Here is a 22,412-nt window from a genome sequence, read left to right as displayed (position 1 = left end):
AGGAAAAGTGTTATCTTATGGAAGAATCAGCACCAGTGTGCATTTTGTTAACACCGTAGGTAGGGTAAGAAAAAGGGAGAGTGTGAAATAGATGCACAGTGGGATTTCTAATGTAGTTAAGGAAAAGAGAATATCCTTCAAGAGAAGAAAAGAAAGAATGGTCCTCTTTAGTATAACAAATTAAAGATCAAGAGGGGATAGGATGATACCACAGATGTATACACACACACATACGCGCATGCACATATTTAATTATCAAGAAAAGAATATGAGTTAAGTAATTAGTCATTGAGAAACAAAATGAAAATCCAGCAAGTGGTTCCCAAAAAGTGAGTCTCTGGAATTCACCTCCACAGGGGGCAGTGTGAGCAAAGGAAACCAATGGGCAGAAATCCATACCTTTTAAATTCACAGAAAGACCTGCATGACAAAAGAGGACTATTTCTGTCATGAGGAAGGTTGGCATGAGTACTGCTTAACTGATTTGTTGGTATCTTAAGGAGGTCTGAAAGAAGGCATCTTGGTTTGACTGCCTTTTGGCACACCATGTTTATATTATATTAAATTATATTGCATCCATATTTTGGGGTTTCCACTGGTCACTGATGGGAGTCAAGAAAAAAATAGTTGCTGGCTTGCCATGTTTTCTGGAGGGTTTTATGCCTCCTCAGAAGCATCAGAAATTGGCTACAGCTGGAGACTATGCAAAGAGGATGCTTTGCTGCTGTTCACATTTCAGCTTCTCAGAATCTAATTGTTATGGCTGTTCATGCACTGAACATAAACTGATGATCTAATTTGGGATCAGAAGAGAAATCTCCTCCAGGTTAGGTAACAGGGATGGTACTGGATTTTTGCCTTCCTTTATAACAGAGGGAGAAGGATCTGTTTCAGAAAAGCACTAGTGAGTCCCTCTTAACAAATCCTGGGTTTTTGCTTATAGAATAAGATCGTTCTGGCCATAGGAATTTAAGCTATATGAAAAGAGTCCTCACATCTGCTTGTCTTCCTCTTGTTTCTCTTCCTGTAGTACATAATAGCTGTGGTTTCTGTTGTGGTCATTGCTTTGCAACAGACCTTCAGATTTTTATAGGATGATGGGGATGTTTTGTGTCATTGGTGTACTGGGAATTTTGGATATGAAGTCCTCCCAGTCCTGCTAGACAGACTAGCTGTATGAACATCTATCATACAATTAATGTGGAAATAAAATCCCTTCATGCTGAGACTGGTAACAGAGTAAAGTAAGGACAATGCATCATTCCTTCTCTGGTATGTTATTCTGTGTTTTATGAGCAAAACTATGTTGCTTCCTCTTCAGATGTGTCAATACTCAACCATTTAACCAGTCTGGAAGGAGGTATCTGAGGGGCTCTCCTGGTTCCCCATAAATGGAATAAACTTAAAAGAACTGGAAGACCAACACGTGGGTACTGTATTTCAAAGGAACGGTCAAAGGATGGTCAAATATGACCATCTAAATAACAGACACTTAATTTAGTGCTAGTTACTGCAAAATATGAACAGATGCATTCAGGACTACAGAAATAAAAAGGAATGGAATATCAATCATCATGGAATCCTCATGGTTTTCAAATTACACCAGACTAAATCCTGATTTTAAAGTTCTCCTTATGTGGAATTAACAGAGCTAAAAATAGGTAAAATTAGGCTTACTGACATCTCACAATAGGGACTTACCAGGGAATAGGGACACTTCTATAAGGATCCTCTGTTAATCAAGTTTTGGTGTAATGTTATTCAGTATTCTTGTTGGTAATCTAAATGGTTATATAAATCTTTGCTGATCTAGCTTGCCAATGATTTAAAGACTACAGAAGACAATAAATAATGAGAAGCAGATGTTATTACTATGGAATGACATGGCCTGTAGAATAGTCACAAACAAAATACACTTTCAGGTGTTCCACCTTGCATTGGCTACATTACAGGGCATGGCTGGAGGGAAGGGCATAAACCACGCTTACAAGGTGGGAGAATGATTGGGAATCAAGGTCACTCCACCATGTTCAGACTCACTAGATTTGGAGAGACATATGTCAGTATGGGTTCTGCCATTCAAGGTCCCTTCTCCTCCAGCAATCACTTTGCCTCTTACCTACAGTCATTTGCATGTGTTTCAAGCTACAACCATAAGACTCATGTTCAAAGCAACATGCCATGCCATGATAGTAATACTCTGTTCTGATTTTGTCTTTTCTTCCATTTTTAGCACACATTAGCTTTTGATGTTTTCATTTTTTTGGAGTAATCCTATCCGTGAAATGGAGTTTCCTTCTTTGCTCTTAAAGACTTTCATCTCTGCCAGCCCCGCTTACGTATTTCTGCAGCTAGGGCATGGATCCAATACAAATACTCTGGTTGGGCGTTATCTGGAGAGAAGTTCTGGTATGGTTAAAAGAGACTTCACACTGAACCACCACTAATTGGAAAGAGTGGGAGATACTCCTTTGATCTTTGCTAATCACAAGCCTGAAGGGAACTGCTAATACACTCACATGAGAAATTGTAGAAGACATGTCATGCATATATACAGTGAAGGATATATTACTGATACGTTCTGCCAAAAGCATAATTTTTGGTCTTTCAGTTTCCTGGGGACACCTTATAATCCTACAGACAACAGACCCTCTGATATCTAGTATGTTTTGGCAGATTTACATTAGTAAGGTCACTCTTGTTTTTAGAGTACTGTGTCACAAATAACAGCAGATGGGAACTGTACAAACGGTAGTTCTTTGGCCTGAGGCCCTAGCAGAGCCAGTGAGTAGGAGACCCATCTCCACTTCTGCATTAACTGGAATGACACCTTGAAAGAGATGAGTTTCTTACAGCTATTGAGACTCAAAGCAAGGTGCAGAGTTTCTGACCACAAAGCTGAACACAGAATAAGCACAGTGTGACAGATTGCAACCTGTGGGATGAACAGCAAAAACTCTCTTTTTACCATTGTGAGGTTTGAAATGCTTAACGTAAGTCAGTACTCTGCCTGATTTAATATTTTCTAGTATAAAGTCAGGTCTAATTTGACATCAGAATCATTGAAAGCCTCTCAGCACCATTGGTTTCTTGGTTCTCCCAGTCACTTAGAAATCTAAACTGTTTTCCAGCTCCCCAAAGGTACACACATCTATATGTATGTATATGAAGGGCCACCCAATCCATCAGGTCTCACTAAGGTTATCAGATGTGTCTTGTGACTTGGATGTGTTTCAGTTAGACATGATTTGAGAGTAGCCTGTGGATATGTTTGCTTTCAGATACTGTGAAAGATTTTCACACTACTTAGAGTTCCAGTGCAGAAAACACAGTTGCCATGGCACATAGTCTGACTTAGCAAAGCCACACTGGTTCATTCCCTGCTCTGCCTGCACCACAGTTACCTACTGCTCCAGGGAAGCAAAAGGGAAACTCTGGAATGAGGATTTTGCCTCTCTAATAAGATTATTAACATTTCTTTGTGACTATGTGAATTGAGGAAAAATGCATGACCAAAATGAAAAAGTGGAAAGCTTAAAGAAGTAGTCTTCCACTGTAAAAGATAGAAACTTCTAAGAGTTCAAGTTTGCTAAAAGAATTGGAGAGAAACAAGAACTTGGAAGTTGGAAGCGAGAGAAATGTTGATGGGCAGCAGCTATGAATGACAGCCTTCAGAGTGACAGAAAACAATTATTTTCGTAGTTCAATACATATTTAACTGTAACTGTGACAATTGATTTATTTCCCAGAAGAAGATACTGTTCCAGCAAGATCAACAGAGTCAACTGTAAAACGTTGATTTTGCAGATTAAGACTTGATTCTTCATTAGGAAAAAAAAATAAATCAATTATGTGCTTTGTCTGGTATCAGTTTAATCAAAACTGGAACATTTCACTTGTTAATTAACCTGATACAGCTTAGTTTGAATGAGCTCAATAACCTGTATTTTCTCTAATGTAGTATTTGATTTCAATGAAGTTGTGTTTCAATCCTCATCCTCTTCTAGGTTGGGGCCCCTGGAGGGTTTTATCATGTTTTAGACAAATACAATGATTTTGCTCTCAGTAGATGATGTGGAATCTCATTAGAATCACATGATTCCAGATATAGTTGGAGAGATAAAGAATTGTAAGGGCCTATTGGGGAAAAAAAGGGGACCTTGTCATTCATAGGCTGGGAGCCAATATTTCTAAAAGGGAATGCTGTTTAAATTAAATTTAATCATTTAACGGAACTGTACTTTTGAACTCATGAAATTTTACGCAGAGTAAGTGAATACAGACAGCTTTTTCTTTTCTTTTTTTCCAAGATGAAAAGCAGAGTTATAATAGAGATCCTCTTTTCAGTCAGAACTACCACATTTCTTCTAAGTTACATTGCTTACCTAGGATATTTTAAAGCAGTGCAGTTGGAAGACATACCAGCTAGGATTTTTCAGAGTTAGTTTTTATTTTTCTGCCCTGGATATTAATGAGGCATTTATCACTGGCTCAGACAGGAAAGAATTCAGGAACATAGGATCAATAAATATGATACAGGACATCAACTTCTGGACCTTGCTATTGCAACAGTTGTTATGAACTTAGAATATTGTCTTAAAGCCTATGCTTCCATGTGTTTTCTGCCCTCCTCCTGATTTCCAGCCCAAACCACCAGCTTTGTCTGTACAAATCCAGCCATTGTGATGCAGTGTGGTGTCCTGAAGACAGAGAAACTGTTCCAGGTGAGGGTGAGAAATCTGAATTCTCCAGCTACAGAGCGGGAAAGGAGTGAACAAGCCATACATTTTAGGCAACGGGTGGAAGAAACAGTAGAATTCACCTTGGTCTCAGGAAGACTCAAAGTTAGCATTAACATTGGTCTTGGAAGTACATCTGTGTGCTATAGTTTAGACCCAATCTATGTGCACCTCAACCTGCCTTTCCAGCTGTCCTATATAGCTCTGCAATTACTCTCTAGTGACTACCACTTCCCCATAAAAGGATGTCAGCCTGCACCCACTTAGGAAGTTGCAGCTAGGTGCATCTGACCTGTTGCAATGCAGTTTCATTGTCAATGACAAGATGTGCATAGCATAAAGGGAAAAGTAGCTCATGGCCCTGAAACTGATATCCTGTGCAGTCCTGACAGCTCCATGGGGCTCTGTCTTAATTTTCTGGCAGGTTTGAATTCTGGGGATTTGCAATAGCCACTTCTCTTTCTTAGCTTTTGCTTTCAAATTATTGTTCAGGCTAGGGATGTGCAGATGCCCGAGGAAGGTATGAGGAGGCAGCATTTGCTTCCAATACAGTCCAAAGCAGCTCAGCAATCTGAAGTGTGTGTGACACACTGAAGAGTCTTCAGTGGAGAAGGTAAGGGAGCAGCTCTGCTAGGTCCAAGTACTGTGGACAGGGAGCTGCCTGGGAGACTGGCCTGCCAGTGCCACTGTATGACCCTGTGTCTGCACAGGAGGGTTTAGTGGTGCTTTTAGTGACTTATTTGAGGTGCCAGGACAGGCAGGTGACCCCTTCATCACTTCTTGGCAGCGTCCTGCAGTGCCTATTTCCCATCCCTGCAGCATTCTCACTCTTTACCAGTTCATTTACCCTCTCCAAAATGCAACACTGCCAAAAAATGCCTCATACTTCTTTTTTCCTGAAATGATTTGATTTTTCAGACATGAGACCATTTTAATGACAAGCATGTGCCATAAGCTTGGGGGGGTGGGAAGCCCTGGGCTTCTGACCATGTTATGTGCAGGAGAAGAAGTACTATGTAAGAAGCATGGGCCTCAGTGACACTGCAAGTGAGATAGTGGGATCATCATTCCCATGGCCTGACACTCACTCTGAGAGATATACTTCTTCCCATACACTGCTTCCTAGGAATGCACAGAAACCCAAAGCCAAGCTTTCTTCAGACAAAACCACAGAAGAGCTGGAAAACATTTGACTTTTGTGCTGCAGGTGCTTGCACAGCTGTAGAGCCATGAAATGGGATGAGTTTCAGCGAGCCTGTCTGAGGAAACGTTATGTGTGTTCCTGGTAATGGAAACTGAACCCGGGGGACTTCCAGACCCAGGGAATTTCTCCTTTCTTGCCTGTTTGCTGCTCCTTTCCTTTGTAGTTCAGGCTGTGTAGGTACTCAAGATGCAGGTGGACATGTGCATACAGAGAGACGTGTGTGACTCTTACATGGCTGGCCACACAGAGATGTGCCTTTACAGCACCCACAGGAACATCAACAGCACTCCCATCAGATAGCTCTCACCTCTTCCTCCTCCCTGACTGAGCAGGTTCCAAGATCACTAGTGAAGCAGTACCCACTCCTTTCCTCTGTAGATGCACAAGCACATCACACTCACGGTCCCTCAAATATTATCATGGGCTGTAGGGCTATGATCTGTACCAAGAACTCAGGGCTGTTAACCCAGCCACCAGCTGGGAGTGTGGGTCTTTCCAGATATGTCTCCTCCTCCTCTCTGTCTAGTTCAGTTTGAAAATCCCTAGTAAATTACAAATGCACACACATGCATGTATGCAGGATTAAGTTACATTAATCAACTAGGGAAAAACACAGACAAAAGTCAGTATTTCCAGTTGCTGGTACCTGTAGGCCACTATGACCTATGCCCCATTCTCAGGAAGCCCAGCAGTGATGCAACTGAACTTGTGCAGAGCCAGCATGCTTAGGAAGGAATGCATTTGCCAGGGCTTGCACAGATGACATCATAGGTGATATTTCTACCTCACCCTTGGGAAGCCATGGAAGAAGCTGGTACCACAGGTGTGCTTCAGTTCAGCTGTTCAGTCCTCTCTCCTCAGCTTCCAACAGCTCCCTGATGCTGTTGAGCTCCAGAGAGCTTCATATACATGGCACGGCAGACAGTGTTCAAGCCAGGTCACACCTCTTCTTTCTACATAAGTTAGTTATGTACAGGAGAGATCACTCCTTGGCTCTCTCCTCTGTCAGAGTCACTGAGACAACTGGGTGAAGGCAGGTCTATCAAGAGGAGGAATCTTAGACACTGTTCTTGTTGCATCCCTAAATGCTCCCTTTTCTGTATTCTCTAAAGACTCTCCCAGAGCCTGGTTATGTGAAGATGCATCTGGAAAAGGGCAGCACAGCAGGATAAACTCTGCCAAGTCTAAAATTAAGCTAAAGAGGGCTTAAGAGATCAGTTATACAAGATATCCAAAAATAACTTAGAATAAATCCTAAGAGGAACAGTGAAAGCACTACTGATAACTTCAGTTCTCAGTGAGATGCATGTCTGCACACTCAAGTACAAATGAGCTCTGAGAACAACACCAGTGAAAATGGAGGAGGGGTTCCTGTGCTCCAGTGACAGGTGGAACAAAAGGAAGTGTTCTTCATCGGGAGCTGTTTGTGTAGTTCTCAGCACAAGTTTTAGCACTAAGCCCAGCACAATCTGGAAGACAGCAGTTGAGCATGAGGCAACCTTGCTCTCCTTGTCCTGCAGACTACATTTAGAGGAAAACACAATTGTACCACTAGCTTCCTCAGTACCCAGAGATACCAAAAAGGCTTTGCCATTATCTTACCATGTATCTAAAAGGCGTCATGTGTCTCCAGCTCTCAGAGTGTTCTGTTTTCTTTCTGTAGTAGGAAATGCCATTCCCCTTTGGCTGTCTTGGGCAAAGTTGCTGGAGAGTTGGGTAGCTGTTAAAGGTTTCCAGTAATAGGGCTTCAGATTCACTGCAGCTGGGGAGACATGACTCAGTAAAGTCAGGTTCAGATAAAATTGAGATTAAAATAATAGCTTACATCTGAAAAGAAATAAACAAACAAACAAACAAAAACAACAACAAAAAAATGCAGGTCCATATGTATAGCATGAAAAATCCTGCTTAATCTGCTTATATCATGTTCAAATTTAAAGGTCATTCTCCTTATATTACTTTGCTTTGATGTCAATACATTTCTGACAGACATTGTGTCCTATGATGTAGTCTCTGGATGAAAATGATTCCTACTTACAGCACAGTATCTTTTATAGTCCACCTACTTGTCTGGACTTCTTGGTCAGGGGCCTAAAGCTCACTAGGTGTGAAAAGAAATTGAGGGAGCTGGGCTTATTCATGTCCCTACAAGTATAGGAAGTATTGCTACAAAGATGCCAGAGCAGCTAGAGAAGTTCAGGTTGGACATTAAGGAGCACTTCTCTAGAAGGATGGTGCAGCCCTGGGACCACAGCCTAGGAGAACCTCCATCCTTGGAGCCACTAGAGATGAGGTATCTTCATTGCTGAGCTATTTCAACATTTGGCTGGGCAAAGTCACAGGCAACCTGATCAGGTGTTCACAACACTCCTACTCTGAACACAAAGCTGGACGAGAGACCTGCAGGGTCCTGTCAACACGGTGCTACTGGGCTGTTAGGATTTCTGTGATCCACCAAGTATCTTTTAGTCTGTCTGTTCCAAAACTTACTCTTCTGACATTCCTTCTGCTCAGGTGTGGACAGCCCAGTCTCCTGGGAAATAGAGATTTCACTTTGATAAGCTGTGTTTCCTTTTCTTGACTGTTCTCTTAACACCTGGATTGACAGAGTCCTTCCCTCTGCCCTGGTGATATTGAAATGTTTCTTTCAGGGTCACGTGAACCTTTTATTTTATAGTAATTTACACATAGACAAAGACTACAGATTATGTACACAGCACATTTTAGCATATTTAGCACAGGTTTACAGCAGCAAAAAGTAAATAAAAGTAGCAGTATTAGCATTATAATAACAGATAACTATTTCATCACAGTTATCATTTGAATAATTTCTTATATGTCAGTCCCGCTGACAAAGACATCAGAAGAATTAACATTTTATAGTGGTTTATTTGTATAGTTGCTACTCAGAAAAAAAAAAAATTGCACACTAACTTCAACATCACTTCAGCATTTCACTTCTTATTCTTTTTTAATGGCTCACATTTCCTAAATTAGTCATTTGTCTGTGCAACTAAAAGTGTCGAAAAGCAATAAAAACTTTAGCTGTCTTTGCATCAATTGAAGTCTTAAATGGCAGAATGGATTCTTCTCCATTACCTCCAGCAGGCATGCCCTGCTTTGATTCCATGAGGCAGGGCAGACAGGGTATGGGGCAACTTGTAATATATTGAAAGAAAAACATTCATTGGATGGATGCATCTAAGCAGAGGATTTATTTTATAATTTCTGTGATTGCCTGAAGAAGAAAAAGAAAGGTCAAAATATCCATCTTTAAGATACATTACCTTCTCAGAAGCAATATGCTTCTCAAGAGTTCCTGCAGAAACTGAGGTAGAGTCCTACACAGAGAAACTGTAATTTACAATGATAAACGGATAGAACAGCCACAAGGCAGAGGGAGTGACGTGGGGCTGTGTGGTGGTCATGGCAATGAATTTGTCTGCTTTTTTAACAATGGGTTTTAAAAGGTCTGAAAATACTATGCAGTTTTTTAGCTTGCTTTGTGCTTCATGTTTTGTCTGTCATAGTCACGGTGTCATATCTAAATTAGGGCCTGATTCATGCCTTCTGGAAAACTGGGGTGAGTGAGGCTTAGACATCTGGAGCAAAGTAGTCAGAGTTAGACAAATGCCTTTGTTTGGTCCCCCCCAGAAAGATGATGTCTGTCTCTCCAGTGAACTAGTACTAAATGTCAGGTTCTTGTGGAAAATGACTTCTTTGCTTTCTGCTGTAGCATCAAGTGCCCAGCTGGTGTTCCAAGCTGATTCTCAAAGTCTTTAATGATAACCTTTCCAAAATAATCATCTGACAGCATGAATCCAGTATTCTCTACAAGCGGGACCAGAATGACTTTTGTTCTGCTTAGCTTGTTCCCTGAGAACATGCTTCCATGGGTTGGCTTATAAAATAAAGTCAACCATTCTCTGCTCATTCACATTCTTCCTTGCATAAGGAGTACAGTGTTTGGGGCACTGAGAAAGTACAGCCAGAATTTGAATGTTATGCCTTGTACAAGAAAGCCAACTGAATGCCTCCTTAAGGGCCCTCAAGTTGGTCCCTCAGGTTTGTTGCAATCAAATCCATTAACATTCTTTGAAGTGAAGTACAGAAAAGTTGTCCAAATGAACTAAAATTTTGAAGAACTTTCTCTATCCTTGAGCCATTACATAGGATTTCGGCAAGAGTTAGATTAGACAAGACCTCATTCCTCATTTTTCACTCTCAAACCACAGAAGTTACCTCTGTCCCAATGACATCCCCACCAGGAATATAATTAATACACTGTCTTTGCCTTTGGAGTCTCTCTTGCCTTGTATGCTCAGGTCGTGTTCAAGTAACGCCACCGTCCTCTCTAAAACATGTACAGATGTCAGCCAGTCAGCCATCCCTAACTTTCAGCTGTGTCTTGGTTGGAACTATCCAGGATTGCTGTAATTGTAAGTTTTCATATTCTTCTGTAGCTCGTGCACATGTTGCTGCGACATCCTCCCCACCCACAAACTCCACTGCATGTCCCTCTCAGCTCATACCAATTAGCAGAAGCTTCTCAGTTTTGTTTGTTGTCAGCTCCCTTTCAATTCCACATCTGTGTCTACCTTTTGCTTCATTGATTCCATGAAAAATTTCATCCTCAATGCGTGATTTACCCACTGCTCCTCTGCAGATTAGTCCCTTTCCATGTTTACCTTGACCATTTTCTCAACAACCAGGATGCTTATAGCAAAATTCTGAGGGCAGAAAAACAACTTGTTATTCACTTTCCAGTTTCTCTCTGTCTATCTTTCACATGCACTACAGAGGATTAAACTAAATTCCTTCCTGAAAGCTTCACATATAGCTGAATACCTTTCACCTCCTTCTCTCTTTTGTCCTCTGGCTTGCAAGCTGCCCCAGGCTCCTTCTGCATTAAAAAAATAAATGTTTTCCATTCTGCAGGCACTATGAAAACCATAGATGGTAACAATTCAATGATTTGTCTATTTAGATTTCCTTCTACTCTAAACTTAAGATAGGTTCATAAAAATAATTTGCAAATCTTTTATAGAAACAAATCAGGAAAGTCTCCTCGAGACTCCAGAGAATGTAGTCCAAGACCTCCTGTTAAGCCAAGTCCTTCCAAGGAAAATTTCTCTGTAATCCACAGTCAAGAGTCATTTATTATGATATAGAGGAGTTCTTCATTCTGGTGAAGGCTAGTGGACAGCAAAAGTCTTTTGCAATCTCTAAAATACTTGCCGCTGGTGTCTCAGAAGATACGCTGTACTAGCCAAAAACATGCCTCATCTTCCATCATCTATAGAATTCACTCCCTAAAGTTTCTTGCATCTTCATTTTTTTTTCCAAAGACTGTCACATTTAATTTTTTTCCTAAGAAACTACCAACACATTAAAACCTGTCAGAAAATTTAGATTTTTTTTTTTTTTTTAACTCAAGACACGGCTGGCATAGGCAAACTGGTCCAACAAGAAGACACCAAGTCACCTGGAACATGAAGTTTTCAAGACACACAGTTAAGGTTTCCTGAGCCAAGGACTTAGATTACATTTGGACTATTAAGAGTCATCCTATCTAAGGCAAGGATAGCAATGTACTCAGAAGAATAGATGCATGCTAGATGTAACTCAATGTACGCTGGAATACATCTGGGCTAATTGACCTTCAGTAAGACTTCGTTGGCTCTGCTGCCACCCCATCATTATTACCCAGAGGAGTGTTGGTGCCAGCTGCCTGTTATTGCTACTTGCAGGTGGTGCTGCCAACCAGGTACACTTTTGCATGGACCATTATGCTCCCTGTTTTAAAGTGGTCCATTGCATTTTGTTGTTGTTGTGAGATACTGGAGTTGAGTATTATCAGGAGCGATCAGCGTTTAAGTCTGAGAATAGCTTCTTGAAACAGAAGTAGCTTCACCCAAGCTGGGGAGCTCTGATGCAGCTGCTGGCCTGAGACATTTGGGTGTTGCAGGAAATGTTCTGCACTGGATAATGGAGAGTCAAACCTCCATTTAAGGTACTGAAAATTCCCTCATGCTACCTAGGACATGACAATTTGGGACCTCTGCATTACAAAGATGTTTTAGTCTAGCCTTGAGAGCTGCTGTTCTTTGCAAATGATGGTTTTCATCACATTTTCCTTTCTTAGATAAAACCTGTTGAAGGGAAACTAAGTAATTCCCATAAATATCAATGTTTGTCTTCTACAAAATGTAGCAGAGTGGATAACAATCAGACACTTGGGATGAGTGACAAGAAAAAGGAGCTCGTGTTTCCCATTTTCTGTTTTTTAACTATGCAGGTTGGAAGAACTCTGAGGTTTAGGTAATTAATGAAAGGACAAAGTGAGAAAGGTTCATTCTTCTGTTTCAAATAACTTACTGAAATCTTTAGTAACCTTATTCTCATGACACCACTGAACTGGTTTGTCATGATTTCATTTTTTAAATTTTGCTTTCCGAGGAGGTTTATCCATTCTCACCTTTGGATCTACCCTAGTCTTCCTTCCCCTTCTCTCAATTTTCCTTGCACTGAGTCTTTTGAGGATCAACTGCATCCTTATCCCAGCTTAAGAAACAAAGCTCCTTCTTTCCTCTCTGTACTGATGACTCAGACACCCATCCATACTCTGAACCCTTCTCCCACCCAATCTGCAGCTCCCTGTCATCTCCTTGTGGCCATGCAGTGAACAGAAGGAAGAACGAGGTAGCTCTAAACTGTCAGAGATCTCTTTTTCTAGTCACTGAGAAAAACTTACCATTCTTTTCACTCACCCCTATGGCATAGGCAGGAAGTTGATTTTTGGCTGTTCTCATTACTCAATGTCCCTAATTCCTGCACTTCCTGCAGATTTATTTCTTTAGGGTAATTGTCCCTGCTCTGTAGCCATCAGAATTACAAGAAAAAGATGGGAAAATCACTTTCTGAGTTTGCAACCCCTAACATGTCACTTACCTGCTACTTCTCATTATTCTTCTGTCCTCTTATCCTTTCTTTATTTTTCTCTGCTAAAGTGCCTACCAAGATCTAATCAACAGCAGCCTACCTGAGTTGTTACATAAGCTGTTACCCTTGTGCTCAGTCATCTTGCTGTGCACTCATTCTGTCCCCAATATCCTCTTGTTTTATGCCTTTTATTCCTTGTGCACTGTGGGATTGACAGGGTGGCTGCACAGTACACCACCACTATTAATGTTATTAAGGACAGTTGCAAGCACAAAAGGGCCCTGATCGCTGGTGCAGTTATTGCATGTCTATGCCTGTCTCTGACAAGATGGAGGAAAAATTTAGAGTAATTAGCATTCTCTCTCCTATCTTCAAGTCCTTCAGCTACTTTTTCTTACTCTTCAGGCAAATTTCCTGCAATTTAGGCAAATCCAAATTCTGTAATTACCATACATGTTGCATGAACAAGTGTAGTAGTGTGCTGCTGAATGAGCTTTGGTGGGATCACTGGAATGAGCATCCTGACCAGTTTGCTCCTAGACAGGGCTGCCATTCGCTGCCAGGGGCTTGCCAAGCAGGACGTGCTGGGGAAGGTGGACACATGCTTCTGTAGCACACGTTGGTCTCCTCGCGCACTTTGGCAGTATATTGAGGTAAGGCAGCCAATATTCTAGGGCAGACCTGGCAAGTCCTCACTGCGCTACTCCTTTTCCCTGTTTTGCATGAGTTTTTTAGTTCCCTTGTACATGATAAGTACTTTCAAGGAGTGGCAAGAAAGGGAAATGCTTTGTTTTTTTTTGGTTTGGTTTGGTTTGGATTGGATTTATTTTCTTCTGTGTATTGTTTTCATAGCAGGTGTTTACTTTTTCCCTTTTTCTATGTATTTCCTATCAGTATTACAACTGTACTTTAGGGTTGTGGGGGCAGCTTGCCAGCACTTACCAGAATTCTGCAGTCAGAAGTATTTTCGTCACACTGGCATATAAACATGCTGTGAGCAAATCTGTCAGAGTAGCTCGAGAGGGACGCTGAGAACTGAGACATCTGTGCGCGTGGCAGTGCTTCCTGTCTCCAGGAGTTTTGGCCATCCTCTGGTGAGGTACAGACATTGCACTGAAGATGAAAAGAAAGGGAGCAAACATATTGGTGAATTAGGCCTTTGTCCTCCCAGTGCTACCCCACCACAGTGCCTCTCCATCTAGAGTTCAGAACTGTTTTAGCCCTTAGCAAAGAGCATCACAGACCCAACAAGGACCTAATCATGTGAGAGGAATTTTTTCTTTGCTAATTTTATTTTGTACTCCTGACCAAGGAACTGTGAATATGGCCTTGTGAGGATAATGTGTTTTGTCCAGGATGGAGGCCCAGTGAATGTCTGCTCTGTGTGTGAGACAATGTAGTGGTCCTGTAGAGTCTCAGGTGGGAGTGATGGCAGAAACAGCAGTCAGAAAGAGGAAGCAGAGCAGAAACAATCAAATTATGTCTCCTAAAATAATCCTTTTCTTTTAAAGGTGAAAAATGTCGAAGTTTTATTGACCTTGCTCCGGCTTCTGAAAAAGGTAAGACAATATGGTCAAGGCTTCTTCCCATTTTACAAATTGCATCAGTACTGTTTCTTGTCATACTTCAGTGCCAGGGGAAACATTACTTCCTAAGTACACAGGAACTTACATGTCATCCAGATTAGATGCAGTCAAGGGTTTAAGACAGATATTTACTTAGTTTATGCAGACCTGTCGTTTCTCTGACGCATTTTTTCTTCATTTAGCTGCTTGTTTTTTTTTTTCTTTTTTTTCAAACAAATGAAGATTTATATTGTAATAAAGACATCTACCTACTTCTTGTACCAATGAAGGTCACAATACATAGTTTCCTTAGGCCATGAAGACATTTATAGTCAGAAAACTGCAGTCACATTTATTTTCAGATACCAAATGGCACTTTGCGAGAGGAGATCATGTATCTGCTTGTTTATTTGACCTACCCTCAAAAAAAGAAAAAAAAAAAGGCAACTGTACAGAAAGGACAGGCTGCAAAGCTTTTCTTTACCTCATAATAGAGGTGAAAATTCTCTACAGCAATTTAAGCCATATTTCCTAAAAGTGTTTATCAGCAAAATAATAATAATAACAAATGAGTAGAGTTCAATTAACCAACAAATTGGGCAGCTGAGCACCCAGTCAAGACAGAGCACTCTGCCCATAATTGAACAGGTGCACAAGCCCTGTACTGTCCTTCACACTGATAATGAGATTCTGGAGAATCCAAGGGGCAGGTGAAAACTCATGTCTGTATGAAGAAATGACACAACTTGTTAGATCACTTGAGACGATCAGAAAACCTTTTGTGTATATGGTATGTTCATCAGGTTTGACAGAGGCAGAAAGCGGCGTAAAGAAAAATTATTCTTAGTCTAAATTACTGATCAGCTGGACAACTTGAAAGAGAAGGGTAATTACTATTAATAGCGGGGTATTTCAGTGAGAGAAATAGTAACAGTCTCTGTGAAGTTTCTTGTAAGTATACTTGAATATATTATACAGATAATGGAAACCCAATTCTGGGTTTACTACCATTAATGGACTGTGAGCTAAATCTTACACACAGCAATGGGACCTTGGGCATAACAAGTCACATGAAACCACTAGCTCAATGTTAAGTATTGGTCAGAAAGCAACTGTCTTTTAGGAATCATTAAGAAAGGGCTGAGAACAGAGCAGAGAATATCCCATCACCTGATTACTGTACACATTCAAGAATTGCTCTCTATATAAAATATAGTGTAGTATTTTGTCCTTTTTAGTCCAGTTCACAGAATGGCAGCAAGAATACTCAGAGTTCTAGAAGGTTCTGTACAAGAAGGAAACTAAGAGTCTTCATCCTGAAGGAGAGAAATGTAAAAGGAGACAGAATGAGCATTTATAAAGACATAAGAGGAACGGAAAAGGCAACAAGACCTAGTGTACATTGCATGACACTGTCAGGAGACAGACTCAAAACATGCACGATGTGTCTGTTATAAAGGCAGTGGGATGGTTTTGTGCTTTATCCATTTTTCTGTGCAAGTTCATTATGGTTCATAATGCTGGGTTGCGTCACCCACACACTTTCCAAAACAGCACTTAGTACTGTAAGTATTTTTTGGTGTTGCTAAACACTGTCAGCATTTTTTTTTCAGTAGCGCTTTTAGAGTTGCTGCATGGTGTCAGTGTATATTTCTAGACTATTCTATTTTTCCTTTTTGAAGAAGTTAAGTTCATTTGGTATAGTTCTAGTGAAGAAAATTATTTCTATTTTTGAAGTCTATCCATGCAGTTGTATGGCATATTCACAGAAAGAGGGGAATGCTCAGCTGGAGATACAAAATACTGACTACCTGACTTACAAGCAGAAACAGGATAAATTCTGCAATTGTAGACCAAATCGACTCTGAAACATAGTCAATCTGAATTCTTCACCATCAGTCTTGTACTGTCCAGAGATCCTTTCATAACATGAAAATTGTGTCAATGATGCCCAACTTATCATAGAATCATAGAATCATTGAATCATTAAGGCTAGAAAAGACCTCCAAGATCATCTGGTCCAACCATCCCCCTACCACCAATGCCACCCACTAAACCATGTCCCTAAGCACCACATCCAACTTTTCCTTAAACACCCCCAGGGACCGTGACTCCTGAACCTTCCTGGACAACCCGTTTCCAATGCCTAACCACTCTTTCTGAGAAGAAATTTCTCCTAATTTCCAACCTAAACCTCCCCTGGCGCATTCTGTCTTGTCCTATCTCTAGTTATGTGTGAGAAGAGGCCAACACCTTCCAGGTAGTTGGAGAGAGCAATAAGGTGTCCCCTGAGCCTCCTCTTCTCCAGACTAAACAGTCCCAGTTCCCTTAGCTGCTCCTGACAGGATTTGTGTTCCAGGGCCTTCAGCAGCTTCGTAGCCCTTCTCTGTATATGGCTGCAGGGCCTCGATGTCCTTCTTGTACTGAAGGGCCCAAAACTGAACACAGCACTTGAGATACAGCCTCACCAGAGCAGAGTACAGGGGGATGATCACCTCCCTGGTCCTGCTGGCTACACTATTCCTGATACAAGCCAGGATGCCATTGGCCTTGGCCACCTGGGCACACTGCTGGCTTACATTTATGTTCAGCTGAGCACTGACCAACACCCCCAGTTCCTTTTCCTCTGCACAGCTTTCTAGCCACTCTCCCCCAAGCCTGTAGCGTTGTATGTTTTTTTTGTGACAAAAGTGCAGGACCCAGCACTTAACCATGTTGAGCATCATCCCATTGGCCACATCCACCATTCATCTAACCTGTCCGGGTCCCTCTGCAGGGCCTTCCTGCTCTCCAGCAGAAACATCGCTGCAGTATTCTTTAACTTCCTGACTTACTCTGTTCTTTTCTAATTAGAAACAACTTCCTAATTCTTTAATTTCTTCATCCTCTCACTCAGCATTGATGTTACTAAGCATCTCCTATGCTGTAATACCCTTTTAAAAGAGATCAAAGAAATCAACACTTGAACCTGTATTTCTCAAATAAATCAATGAATATATTGAGACCAGATGATTCCAGAGGGCTGACTTCTCCACTCCAAAGTGAATCCTATTTAGAAAAGGTGGTAGCACTATGTAGCTGGCAAACTGTGTGCTCAGCAGCTGGCAAGGGGCAGGAGACAGATTTCCCCCACTTTTGGAGCAATGAGAAACCAGTGAACACCTCCACATTCTTGTGACGTTGATAGGGCATGCAGACTGGTCAGAAGCTTGTTAGCTATTCACTAACACCCGATGCTGGGACAGATACTTGATTCCTCTTCCAAGTAAATGAGATATTGATAACGTACAGCAAATACGTAAAAACTGAGGGCCTTTTTCTGAGGTAAGTTATACTCACATATTTTGGTTTCCACAGACCATTGCGTAACTGGAATTTTTTAGACTAAACTTATCTTTACAATAAGACTTCAGCTTATTCCTGTAAACACATTCTTGGTATAACTTACCACTTAAAAGTGGATGTTCAAGGTTTTAATTGTCTAAAATGTCTCTATTCATGCATGCGCTATTACTGCAACTGGGCACTTAGCTTCCCAAAGTTTTCTTTTCAGTTGGTTTTCCCTGATCCAAATAAGACCTCTATCTAACCAACTTTTATGCTAAATGCAGGTTGTTGAAGCCTGTCAAAATACTTCCAAGCACATCATCTTCCACTTTTAAGGCATGCTGGAAAGAAGTCTATGAAAAAACTTAGCCTGGTTTTGTAACCAGTCTCTTCTAGAGTCCATCACCAATTAACAGCAAGTCAGTATAAAACCGCTTCATAATATTTAAAACCTTCTTAGCAGAGGAAACTTAATCTATCTCTAGTGTAGCTGGATACCATATTTCTGAACAGCTATTATAGCCTTTGCATATATTGCACCAGTGCCATCTACTAAAAAGAGGCAAATCTGAGCAGCAAAATTTGGGGCAAACAGACCCACGGAATGGTATAAATAATCATTTGCAACCCACGCTAGGAGAGCTCTCCCCTACACTTAAGTCAGCTGCCAACAATCTGTCAGAACCTTCTAAGGCTAACATTGAATTTATTACCTATTGCTGTTTGTTAATGCCAAATCTGCTTAATAAAATCAGCTTGGTGATGGTAGGTAATAAATAGAAAAAACATTTTCTGTGTTCACAAATATTTTTTATGACAGTTTCCATTCAGTAATGATAAAGGATGGTAGGGTGGTAACCAAGGATGGTTACTTTGGCCAGGATTCTTAACGGGCAATCACTGAACAGTTATTGTTGGGTCCCATGCTCTGTGCTATTTTCTAATTTTCATTACAGATGTGAGTAGCAAGGGAGCACGTATTTCCAAAAGGAGTTGGAAGGAAACTGCTACCTGATCTTTAAGTTCTGAATTGCTCCTGAATTGCTCCACAAAATGTGATCAAAGTTTTGCTCCTGCTGAGTATTTTTATGTCCAAAGAAGAAAAGTAACCTGTTTAGTGAAGGACATTTATGTGTTAGAATGGAAAATGCATGCAGTTTTTAGCTCCTTGGTCCATTTTTAAATATACCTTCCAACCTTTCTTCTCCCTTTGGGCTGTTCAAAACAAAGCTTGCTAACACAGCTTTCTGTCAAGCTCCCTGATGTAGTGCCCATCCAGAACACTGTGGCTGCTACACATTCCATCACAATTTTCCTTCTCTAATCAGCCCTTTTGGGTGCACCTTCTAGCTCCCATCACTTCAAATCTGTGCCTGAGAGAAATTCCAAGAGGGCATGGAAGATACAATAAAAAGGAAGAAAGCAAGGCCAAATACTATGCCTGGGAACAGCAGCTCCACAGTATAAAGCAAAAGGTAGCAATATGTCCCACCAAATGATCTGACAAATGACACCACATGTAAAGGCCTGTTCCTCCCCTTGCACAGAACTGTGTGGAGATTTGAATTCCCTCATTCTTCCCTAAATGTATAAATGTCAGCTGTGAGATCAGGAGAACGAAGAGTCATAACTGGCTAGACTCCCTATCCAAGTGAGGACTGGGATATATACAGAGGAAGTTACTTGGAGACGGCATCTGTGCTGAAATAACTTTGCTGGGGAAGAGGGAGGGCTTGCAGGGAATATGGTGCCTCTGAGGGTTTTCGGGATGGTGCTCAGTGTGACCATGACTCATGTGTATTCCAAACACCTGGAGTGCCTGCACTGTGTGATGAAATGTGGTGTCTGGCCTGAGGAGTACAGACTCACTGGGAAGCTGCTTCAGGAACAGGCTAAAAGGTTGTTGTTGGCTCAAAGTTTAGAGATGGTTGCACCAACACAGGACAGGATTCGCATAGGATTCACAGGACAAGATCTCTACAGGTATGGTACAATCTCAGCTAGTACTCCGTAATTCCTCACCTGCTTCAATTGTCATATCTATGGAGTAATACCACCCAAAAAATAACAAAGTAAGAGGTCATGAGCAACTGCCCATACAGCATTGCTTTCTACTTATTCACAGGGTAATTCACATGCATAAAATAAACAATACTTTTCAGACACCATGAAAATTGAGGCAAGGTGAAATCTGACAGACAGAAAATGTTCATTGCTAGTGAGTATTTAACACTCAGAATTGTTACAGAAGACTTTTTAAATTATAGAGTGCACTGTCAAGGTACATAGATAGAAGGTGCCTTCTGTATGTCCTCTATACAGATCATGATAATGCATTCTGTAGAGATGAAAAAATAAAAGTTCTGTATTGACTAAAAAGTAGTTAGCAAAAGTAGGATGGCAAACAAATAAACAAATAAAGTCTCACCTAAACAAAGAAGAAGAGAAATCTGAGCTAAATCCATACATGTTTTTAAACCAGCACTACAATAGCGGGTAACAAGAAAGAAAACTAGATGCCTGATTTTAATGGATACTGACATAATTAGTGTATCAGAAATTTGATGGGAGAAAGATAACTAGTGGGACAATAATGTAACGGCAATGATTACACTCAAACCCAAAGCAGGTATTGTGCACTAAAGTTGAATTAGAATGACAAGGTAATGTCAGTAACAAGCAACACAATCTCTATAATTGGATTCCATTCCATTCTCAGAGAAAAGGTACAGAACTATGCTAGTGATCACCCATTGGGGTGGCCAACAGTAGCAGGATCAAACTTTGTATTAGGGATGGTATAAGGACAAGAAAGAAAATAGTAGGAGACAATTTTAAAACTCCATACGTAGACTGAGAAAATGTCACACTAGATATGATGTGATGCCTAAAATTTGAAGAAATGTAACGGACATGGAAAAATTAGTCAAGAAACTTTTAACTCTTTACTTATTCCTGAGGGGTGTGGGAATGTTGATTCACAATGGTTCTAGGAGATACTTTGTATCTGTGACTAACATACACAGATTCAGCATCTTTGCAGAGTGAATAAGTCAAAAAACAAACAGCAACAACAAAAAAAACCCTTGTGAATTAGGAAATGTAAGAGAAACAAGCACTAATTAAAAGAAATGAAAGGTTCAGTTAAAATCTCTCCATGGGGAACTGTACAGGGGCCGGTGCTCTTCCAAAAGTGCTTGAGAAAATGGTTGAACAGCTTATTGCTGATAATGGGCCATTCATGGCACTAAAGGAAAATGAGTAGAAAAAAAATGCAATTGCAGTGAGTGAGAGGGGAAATGGCAGATAATATTTGATGTTGATAAATGCAAAGTGGTGAACACAAAGAATAATCCTACCTTTACAAATATAGTGATGGCTTCTGAATTAGCTTTTACCCCTCAGGATAGAGTTCTTGGAGTGGTGACAGACAGTTCTGTGAAAACATCAATTTAGTGCTCTGCAGAGATTAAGATGAAAAGAAATATTAGGATCATTGTAGAAAATAAAGAACATAACAAAAAAATATCACCATGCCACCACATGTATTCATGATGTACCCACCCACGGCACTCTGAGTGCACTCCTTATCCCTCCCTTTCCAGTGCCACCTCAAAAAAGATATGATAAAATTTAAGAAGAGAGGAGAATGACAGTCAAAAATAGGAAACACTTTTTTGTATGAGAAGGAAAACACAGAACAGATTTCAGGATGGAAAACACAAAAATGAAACTCAAACCAGCCAATTAAAAATTTTTTTTTTCTTTTTTCTTTTTTTTTCTTTTTCTTTGTGTGCATGTGTACTGTGTAAATGAAGAAGAAGAAAAGAGGATAGCTTTTCTATAACTGCTTCGACCACCTAGAGACCTACATCTAGTGAAAAGAAATGTAACTGGTTCTCCTGTAAGAATTGCACACTTCCCAAAACAGTCCCTATTGTCTTCTTAAATATTTCATATCCTGCTTACATTAATTTTAATATAATTTTAATAGGGTTTTATATATGTTTTATATATATATATATATATACACACATATACCCACACAATCAAGTACCTGTGCACTTGTATAAGGAAAGTTATGTAGAAAAAAAGATCTTGCTAACCTTTTATTTATGTTTTCTGACACATCTGTTGTGAATTGTAAGTTGTTTTTAAGAGCCAATTAAATATACAAAGAAGAAACCATGCTTAGGATCAGAATTTAGGTAAATTTGCATTACGAAGAAATAAGCTTGCTTTTCATGCTGGTAATTCAAAAGGCACGGAGAACATTGTTTCTCTGCTGTGGGGAATGGTAGCCACAAGTTCTGAGTATAACTCATTTCTCAGCCCAGTGCTGAGCAAGTACATTAGCAGTGCTAACTCTAGTTCTTCAAAGGAAATATTTAACCCAAAAATATTAATTAATGCACATGGGATAATCCTGATTTAGGGTGTTTGTCATGAGCTTTCCCATTATATTACTCTACTGTATTCACACTAGGATACAGAGAATGTATGCAAAAAGATATTCCACAGGTTGTTCAATGTCCTATGCAGGATTAAATTTAGAATCAAGCCCAAAGTCATGCCATCACACTAAAGAAAATTAGTTTATTTAGCTCACAGCTCAAACTCACCTTTGAAATTAAA

General features: G+C 40.4%; 1 protein-coding gene and 1 long non-coding RNA gene across 5 annotated transcripts in view; one reads left to right on the top strand and one right to left on the bottom strand.

Moving 5' to 3' along the window:
• The window catches only part of GSG1L (GSG1 like), a 63,684-nt gene that overhangs the window by 6,392 nt on the left and 34,880 nt on the right, over positions 1 to 22,412 (top strand). For 3 of the 4 annotated variants that reach the window (XM_005028480.6, XM_005028479.6, XM_027468770.3), the window contains exon 2: positions 14,397 to 14,444. The exons of the other annotated variant lie outside the window; for it this stretch is intronic. In XM_005028480.6, the coding sequence (XP_005028537.2) occupies positions 14,397 to 14,444 (48 nt within the window). The remainder of the gene's footprint in view (positions 1 to 14,396; positions 14,445 to 22,412) is intronic. 4 annotated transcript variants of the gene reach the window in all.
• LOC113845224 (uncharacterized) overlaps positions 1 to 22,412 on the bottom strand; it is a 107,737-nt gene that overhangs the window by 77,215 nt on the left and 8,110 nt on the right. Inside the window, exons 3-5 of the long non-coding RNA XR_011803645.1 lie at positions 21,137 to 21,237; positions 13,828 to 13,998; positions 7,546 to 7,705 (exon numbers count right to left, since the gene is read on the bottom strand). This is a non-coding gene — a long non-coding RNA (uncharacterized lncRNA). The remainder of the gene's footprint in view (positions 1 to 7,545; positions 7,706 to 13,827; positions 13,999 to 21,136; positions 21,238 to 22,412) is intronic.

The sequence above is a fragment of the Anas platyrhynchos genome, chromosome 15, assembly GCF_047663525.1.
Source record: "Anas platyrhynchos isolate ZD024472 breed Pekin duck chromosome 15, IASCAAS_PekinDuck_T2T, whole genome shotgun sequence".
Classification (NCBI taxonomy): Eukaryota; Metazoa; Chordata; class Aves; order Anseriformes; family Anatidae; genus Anas; species Anas platyrhynchos.
Note: the sequence above shows the minus strand (reverse complement) of the source record. Positions and strands in the feature narration are given on the sequence as shown.